This window comes from Triturus cristatus, chromosome 3_1 (genome assembly GCF_964204655.1).
Source record: "Triturus cristatus chromosome 3_1, aTriCri1.1, whole genome shotgun sequence".
Lineage (NCBI taxonomy): Eukaryota > Metazoa > Chordata > Amphibia > Caudata > Salamandridae > Triturus > Triturus cristatus.
Window position 1 is genome coordinate 1,105,232,927 of NC_140583.1, and position 9,143 is coordinate 1,105,242,069.

At 43.3% G+C, this 9,143-nt stretch overlaps 1 protein-coding gene across 1 annotated transcript in view; it reads right to left on the reverse strand.

The window, feature by feature from the left end:
- LOC146861591 (uncharacterized) overlaps window positions 1-8,423 on the reverse strand; it is a 280,752-nt gene extending 272,329 nt beyond the window's left edge. Inside the window, exon 1 of the mRNA XM_085646456.1 lies at window positions 8,211-8,423. Coding sequence (XP_085502582.1) covers window positions 8,211-8,293 — 83 coding nt within the window. The 5' untranslated portion in view covers window positions 8,294-8,423. The remainder of the gene's footprint in view (window positions 1-8,210) is intronic.
- Between the last annotated feature and the right edge of the window lie 720 nt (window positions 8,424-9,143).

Below are 9,143 nucleotides of genomic sequence, written 5' to 3' on the forward strand. Positions count from 1 at the left end.
TAGGACATAAGTACTTATTGTGGTTCTGCTTTATGTTGCTATTCTTTCATTAATGCTGAAGGAAGTTACTCCTTGTAAAGACACTACAATGTTACCTAAGAGGGTGAAGGGATACATCTGTGTGATGTCAGGTAGTATGTAAATTAGAGGGGCCTTATACTTTCACATTCTACCCAAAACAAATCCTAAGAGTGGCTCTGAGTAACCCCTATGTCTGTCAAATTTGAGTAAAAGTGGGCTCCCTAAAATTGTCCCGGAAATGGTGATAACAGTATGTATGCCCCCATAAGAGGTGTGCACACTGAATATGGACTCCAGAATATGAGTGGGACATAATATTGAGAACAAAATATTGAAAAAACAAAATTGACAGGTAAGTAAGTATAGATAATCTATAACTAACTTCATATATAGATATGTACCTGCATAGTACATGTATCTTCAAGGTACGTAGATGTGGAATTAGGAATAGTAAATCTATACTTTCCTACATGCATTAACCTTTCAATATTTTATCCCTCTACATTGTTGTACAACAGTTTCCTAGGGTTCGATACTCTACAAAACAACCCCCTTGAACTGAATCAGTGTGGCAGATAGCAAAAGCCATGTTCAGGGCCGGACTGGAAACCAAGACCGGCCCTGGCAAAGTGCTCGGCTACCCCCCCCCGGTTGGGGGTACGGCCGAGCTCTTTGCCAGGACCGGTTTTCGGCCGATTTTATTACAGTACCGATTTTGCAGCTGTGCCGCAAAACTGGCCCCTAGGGGCCGAAAACCAGCCCCCACCCTTGAGGCCCACTGGGGGATTGCCCGGTGCCCGCTAGGGCCAGTCCGGCCCTGGCCATATTTGCACTCTGGAGGCGAGATGGAAATCAACCCAAAATTGATATAGAGAGACTGTTAGACCTGCCAGCCTTAGGGTGGGCTTCCTCCAATCTTTTCACTTTTTGCCTCCATGTTTTACCAAATCTAAAAGGTAGGACATGTACTTTTATGTCTTGCATGTCCTGGGTGTGACAAACCGCTTATTTCGTTTTTCACTACTGTGAGGCCTACTCCTCATAGGTTAGCCTTCGGAATTCCATAATACACTTTTAAGCTCTAATTCCTGATCAGAGTAGCTTTTTCATGTTTCATATGTTTTGAATGGTATTGATAAATTCCACTTTCTGGTGAAGTTGAATTTAATATTGCTATTTTAGAAATTACACTTTTAGAAAGTGCAAAAAGAACAATTGATGGACAGAATGCTAAAAATGCCATACATTCACATCTGAGCATAAATCCATTCTTTTTTGCTACCCATGCCATTCCAGTTTAGACTCAGCTATATGCAAATCAGTCTTGACCCTGTGCCCAATGGGAACAGTCCAGCCCGAACTGCCAAGCCAGGTCCTCCCTGGACTGGAAACAAGCATCTTAGGATCGGTTTTGGGGTTTCACCCCTCATTAGCCAGGCTAGCTTGACTCTAGTGGCATGGAGAGCACAGGCCCACATCTGGGCATACCCGTCCCACTCGGGGTGGCAAATGCAAAAAGAACAATTGATGGACAGAATGCTGAATAATGTCATACCTTCACCCCAGTACAGAGATCTGGGCCTAAATCCATCTTTTTTTTACTCCCCATGCAATTCCGGTTTAGAGACAGCCATATGCAAATCAGTCATGACCCTGTTCCCCATGGTGACAGTTCAGCCCCAACTGCCAAGCCAGGTCCTCCCTGGACTGAACTGGTCCCGTGCTCACTGAGCCACTGGATTCAAGCTATCCTGGCTTACGAGGGGTAATGCCCTGAAACCGCTCCCAGGATGCTTGTTTCTGGTCCATGGATGACCTAGCTTGGCAGTTCGGGTTGGAACAGGGTCAAGACAGATTTGCATATGGCTGAGTCCAAACTGGGGTGGCGTGTTGAGCAAAAGAACAATGGATTTGTGACTGGGGAGAATGTATGCATTGTTCAGCATTCTGTCCATCATTTGTTCCTTTTGCTTATGTTGCCCTAAGTGGGAAGGGTATGCCTAATGTGGGTCCTGTGCTCGCTGCACCACTGGATTCAAGCTAGCCTAGATGATGAGGGGTGATGCCCTGAAACCGGTCTCAGACATGGAAGGGCTTTCAATGTTGTGCAATGACCATATCATTGTCACTTCTCTAAAGCGGAAATTTTGTCACAGCAGTTGTCTAGCTGTGCTCACGGACTGCTGCAAAAAGCAGCAAAAAAGACTTACTTGAGTTATAAATGGCTCCTGTGTTTGTATCGCATTTTCACTCGCAAAAGATGACCCAATATTAGAGATGCGAAGGTGTTGAGCACTGGCAAAGTTTTCCTACATGCATTGGAAATGCTTCTCAATGAAGGTAGACCACGTATGTCAAACTTTTGGTACGAGGCTTAGGCAAGCAGACTCAAAAGTTTAAAAAGATATGTCCTGCAGAGAAAGAGGGAGCAGGGCAGATCCACCATCGGCACGGTCCCTTAGCATTAGATGTATCAGCCAGCCGCCTCCTCGATAATAATAGGGCATTCTTGCTTAAAAGTCCATTGATAAATGTTGGAGCTAGAATGTGGGGGAGGGAGGACCCCAGGGCTGTGTGAGCTGTGGAATGATGATGCCTCTGCCACCACCCCTTCTAACTGGTCTAAGGGGGATCACCTTAAAGCCATGCCCACTTTCTGCCCAAACATAGGCAGCAGTCTATTCATGCACCCATTTTAACATTTGTGTTGGGTTCTCCTTCTTTATAAGAGCCCTCAAATCGAGCTCATATTAACATGGTGGGGATGTAGACTTATGGCTAAAGCTGCCGACTGTGAAGGGGGGAAGCAGTTTCGAGTCTCGGCATCGGCTCAGCATCTTTTGATTCTGGGCAAATCACTTAATCTCCCCTGCCTACCAAAAATGAATGTGTCCTTGTGTAACTTAACTGGAGCTCATGTAAACCGCTCCAGTACCTTCGGGTTGAGTTCGCTCGATATAAATTTGCAATATATTACCTACTGGCGGTCGCCAGTAGGTAGTTATAGTTAGGACCCCTTTTCCATAGGAAATCCGCAACATTCTATTTTGAATAACTTTGGCGCCGGTCGATGAATCCTCGTGAATTTCTCAAAATAGGTGGGGCGCTACGCTCCGCTCCTACCCTGAAAGTCTCGGGGGGATACGTCAAGCGGGGGCTGAGATAAAAGGGGGGTCCCAAAACGCGTTTTTCCCATGCATTTTTCCATAGGACCTTTAGAACGAGCTACAGCCCGAACGGCTGAACAGAATTACTAGAAATTTGGCAGAGAGGTAGTCCCTATGTCAAGGAAGTGCCTTTTGTAGGTTTGGTGTACATCTGTTCAGTAGATTCTGAGAAAATAGCCTTTAAATCAATATATATATCTGAGCCCGCTTACGGTACGCTTACCGTACGCTTACCGTAAGCTTACGGTACGCGTACGGTGGCGTGCGCGAGCGCGATTCTGATTGGCTGTTAGATCTTAGTAAACATTCGAATCGGCCGAAACCAGGAAGCGGCGGCCGCCATTTTGTGTGTTTCACTCAGAAAAAAAAGAGTGAAAACAAGAAAAGGGGGCAATGAGGAGAGTTACAGACCCCCTTACATTTGTGAGGGGGTCAAAGAAGGACTGAAAAGTACAAAGAAAACATTTATTGATTTTTAAAAAAATCACGGGGTACGCGTACGGTAAGCTTATGGTAAGCGTACGGTAGAAAAAAAAATAAAAAAATAAATGAAATTCAGATTTAAGTGTTTAGATATTAGGGGGCTCTAAAAAGAGCCGTTGTGTTTATGAAATGATTTTTTAGTGGTACCTACAAGTAAGTACCGATGCAGAGTCTAAGGTTCAAGAGGAAGACTCTGTTCCCTTCATCATTGAAGTGCACACCATCTCCTCTATAAATGTCTTGCATGTCATAACGCAAGTTGTTGTGGTAAATGGCACCCATACCATAGTCACGGAGGAAAGCAGAAACAGATTTGTTGACGTGCTTTCTTGCTTTGTCAATCTGCGGACAGAAATGATTGGACCAGTTCCATTTTTGCCTTTGGCATATGTTGGAAAACACAAAGGCAGTTTTAGGGAAAAGTGAAAACAGTTGTGCAAAGGTGTCCTTCATAAGCATTTCCAGACCTACCCCAGTCAAAGTGCCTAGGTCATTGCCACCACAGTGCACTATTATGAGGTCAGGGTGTTGGATTTGCATGAAGGATTTCACCAATGGCATCAATTGGTGCCACTTTAACACTCTCTGACCAATCCATTTAATGTCTACATTTGGCAAAGCAAGGTCTCTCACCATATCTGTTTTCTCTGCAAACTTTTCACTCCAGAAGACATAGCTGTGCCCTACAATCCACACTGTGAACATCTTCAAAGGAGAACTGGATGCACTCAGGAGGTGTCTTTCAGTAGAATGGCAATAAGAAAAGAAAGACAGTTTGGAAATGGAGGCATACATATTTTTTTCAAAACAAAAAGAACTGATTGGCTGTTTCATACCATTCTAGAATAAAAACTAGGCTGTATGTGTAAATTAATAGAAGCATGTTTTGTATTGGTACAAAAAAATGTGTTTCCAAAGAACAGTACTTAGCATTTAAAAAACCGTACAAATTCACTGAAAAAACCATAGGTTTCACACACGTTATAGTTAGGAATTAGCATTTAAAAAACCTTGCAAATTCACTGAAAAAACCATAGGTTTCACACATGTTATAGTTAGCGGAAATTTTACTGATAAAAAACCAATGAAATTGCCCCGTTATAGTTAGTGCTGGCAACTATAACTCACGCGACCGCAATCTTCTGCTGATGACATATGTGTCTTTATAAAAAAAATATTTGTAATATATCTATAGCTAAAAATGTATGGAAGAAGACATGGGCAAATAAGTGTCTAAATACAGTATTAGCATCAGCAGAAGATTGCGGTCGCGTGAGTTATAGTTGCCAGCACTAACTATAACGGGGCAATTTCATTGGTGTGTGAAACCTATGGTTTTTTCAGTGAATATATATTCACTGAAAAAACCATAGGTTTCACACATGTTATAGTTAGCGGAAATTTTACTGATAAAAAACCAATGAAATTGCCCTGTTATAGTTAGTGCTGGCAACTATAACTCACGCGACCGCAATCTTCTGCTGATGCTAATACTGTATTTAGACACTTATTTGCCCATGTCTTCCTCCACGTTACGCTAGATGGGCCATGTACGCACGATGCGCTTCGCGCACCGTGCGCACATGGAGGACATATGATGCACTTCGTTTTGAAAGGTAATATTGTAATTTTTCGTATATTTTATAAGCCATGCACAAATGGTGCCCTTCGGGCACCATTTGCACACGGGGTGGAGAGAGTGTGGATAATTTTTTTTTTTATTTTTTTTTTTGTAATATTTTAGTTTATCTCTGTGGTAATAAGCCATGCACAATTGGCGCCCTTCGGGCACCAATTGCACACGGGGTGGAGAGAGTGTGGATAATTTTTTTTTTTTTAATTTTTTACCGTACGCGTACGGTAAGCATAATCGGCGAAATTACCGAAAAAATAAAAATTCCGTTTTTGCCCTTGGGGGATCTTTGGGGACTCCCTCAACATGGCTATGTGTGTGGGAGCTGTCTAAACAGCCCCTTTACATGTTTTTGGGCTTTATATTTTAAAAATCACTCTCAGTGCGAGAGAGAAAATGGCGGCCGCCGCTTCCTGGTTTCGGCCGATTCGAATGTTTACTTAGATCTAAGAGCCAATCAGAATCGCGCTCGCGCACGCCACCGTACGCGTACGGTAAGCGTACCGTAAGCGCACCGTAAGCTGGCTCAGATATATATATTGATTTAAAGGCTATTTTCTCAGAATCTACTGAACAGATTTACACCAAACCTACAAAAGGCACTTCCTTGACCTGAGGACTACCTCTCTGCCAAATTTCTAGTAATTCTGTTCAGCCGTTCGGGCTGTAGCCCTGTCTAAAGGTCCTATGGAAAAATGCATGGGAAAAACGCGTTTTGGGACCCCCCTTTTATCTCAGCCCCCGCTTGACGAATCCCCCTGAGACTTTCAGGGTAGGAGCGGAGCGTAGCGCCCCACCTATTTTGAAAAATTTGCGAGGATTCGTCGACCGGCGCCAAAGTTATCCAAAATAGAATGTTGCGGATTTCCTATGGAAACGTGGTCCTAACTATAACTACCTACTGGCGACCGCCAGTAGGTAATATATATATATATATATATATATATTATCTACTGGCGGTCGCCAGTAGATAGTTATAGTTACAACCTAGTTTCCATAGGAAATCTCAAAATTCTATTTTGAATAACTTTGGCGCCGGTTGACGAATCCTCGCGAAATTTTCAAAACTAATGGGGCGCTCCGTTCAGCTCCTACCCTGAAAGTCTCGGGGTGATTCGTCAAGCGGGGGCCGAGAAAAAAGGGGGGTCCCAAAACATGTTTTCCCCATGCATTTTTCCATAGGACCTTTAGACACAGCTACAGCCCGAACGGCTAAACAGAGTTACTTGAAATTTGGCAGAGAGGTAGCCATAAGGCCAAGGAAGTGCCTTTTGCAGGTCTGGTGTAAATCTGTTCAGTATTTCCTGATAAAATAGCATTTAAAAGCATATCAATATCTATACGCGCGCACCGTGCGCGCACGGTGCGCGCACCCTGCCGTGCGCGAGCGCAATTCTGATTGGTTGTTAGATGTCGGTAAACATTCGAATCGGTCGAAACCAGGAAGTGTCGGCCGCCATTTTGTCTCTCGCAGTCTGAGGGGGTGAAAAAAAAGGTGGAGAACGTGAAAAGGGGGCAGAGTGGACAGTTCCTGACCCCCTAGCCTTGGTCATGGGGTCATAGAACGACCCCCAAGGGAGAAAAAAACTATTTGTTTGAGTGCGCGCACCTTGCGGACTATGACCCGTGGGTGCTCGGTGCGCGAAGCGCACCGAGTGCCCACAGAGCGCGCACCTCGGGATTTAAAAAAAATAATAATAATTCACGGTGCGCGCACGGTGAAAAACCTGAAAATTTTTTTTTTTATAAATAAATAACTTAGTATTTAAAAAGCCGTACAAATTCACAGAAAAAACCATAGGTTTCACACACGTTATAGTTACGAATTAGCATTTAAAAAACCTTGCAAATTCACTTAAAAAGGTTTCACACATGTTATAGTTAGCTGGACATTTCACTCGTAAAAAACCAATGAAATTCCCCCGTTATAGTTAGTGCAGGCAACTATAACTCACGCGACCGCAATCCTCTGCTGATGACGTCAGATATTACATCACTGATGACATATGTGTCTTTATGAAAAATAAATATTTGTAATATATGTATAGCTAAAGATTAATGGAAGAAGACATGGGTAAATAAGTTTCTAAATACAGTGATGTAATATCTGACGTCATCAGCAGAGGATTGTGGTCGCGTGAGTTATAGTTGCCTGCACTAACTATAACGGGGGAATTTCATTGGTTTTTTACGAGTGAAATGTCCAGCTAACTATAACATGTGTGAAACCTATGGTTTTTTAAGTGAATTTGCAAGGTTTTTTAAATGCTAATTTGTAACTATAACGTGTGTGAAACCTATGGTTTTTTTTCAGTGAATATACATATATATATCCCCTCTGTGCAGGGTTGTGGCAATCAAAGGTGCATCTGTGCCGGTTTTGAGGTACACTTTCGAATTCCAGTTATGTTTTTTCTTATTCAGTATGGCATGATAGTGACCATTTTGCAAGCTTGCATTAGGGCCTTGCTACTCCACTACCTTCTGTGAATTTTCCTCTTGCACACTTTGCACAATATCTGGCTTGTGAAAAAAAATCACCTCTATGTGGGTGAAATGTTTTAATTTCTTTTGGAGGAATTATGCGGTGTCAAAACAATTATGTGCAAAGCCTGCTTCGTCATTTTGCACTATGCTGTAGTACGAAATGCATCCTTGGGTCGTTTTTGGCCCAAATGTGCATTTCACGGTTAGAAAAGAACTCAAAATCATGTAGGACGCGAACGACAGCTGATTGCGTTTGGCATGTTCACATTCTTCCCACGCCTCAATGACGTGGTTCAATGACATAATCTCAGGTATTTAGCCTATCAGTCATAATACGAAATATTACACGACATTACGCCGGCAGAAATTACATTTCGCGCAAGCCTAATATTCCCGTGATTTTGGCCCCTTGCACTTACCGAGAAAGGACGGACAGATGACGGAGCCCTGAATCTCCGCCAGAAGGCATAGTTCGAGTCCGGTTCGTTGGCGCTATCAGCATCAGCTTGGACAAATATTTGTGGGCTAATAATACCACTATTTGCACATGCTCGGTGTGCGTGGGAGATGAACTTGATGTGTCTTTCGCCTGTACTTTTTTCCACTCAGCAGCATGAGCCCAGGATCTCGCGACTCACTCACTCCACCTGACCACAATCTGCTCCGCACTCCAGGGCGAGTGCCGCGGGTGGCCCTCGCGACGTGGCGCGCGCGCTAAACGTGCGGGCCGGGCTTCACAATGCAGCCCAGTCACTGCGAATGTCGTTTACTCATGGAATGTGGCACGGGGCCAACGCTGCAAATTAACTAGTGTTCCAGCTGCTTTCTGTACGCAGCGATGTGCACAGAAGCTGAAAATATGTCGTTAAAGGTTACACCAGGGCCTTTCTAGTGACAACGAGCAGCCCTGTGTTCTGGATTCAATTTTAAAGTGCCAGAAGGGGCCGACTTCTGAATGTCACACCTCAATTTGGCATAGTTTGGAATTTTAAAAAGTCTGATTGTGGAACATAGTGCCTGTGAATCAGCCCTGACTAGAGTGACATTTCCCAAAAACCCAGAAACATTAAAACTGCAATGGGCTACTTTTTTATTGAGTGAACAATTAATAATTAAAAAGGGTTTTATGTATGTTGGCACAGATGTGTTACTATATCTACCCCTTTTTGTTGCCAATTACTATATAAACCTTCTAAATCTTTCAGAGTTAAACTTAATTAAAGTGCTGCGATATGTGCTGATGTTTTTTGGGAGAGTATCTGAGAGGCCCTTGCATTTATGAAAAAAATAAAACGCTGCTTAAAACCTTGAGCTTGAACTGCGCTCTTCTAAGAAGAATCGGGCATTTCCCC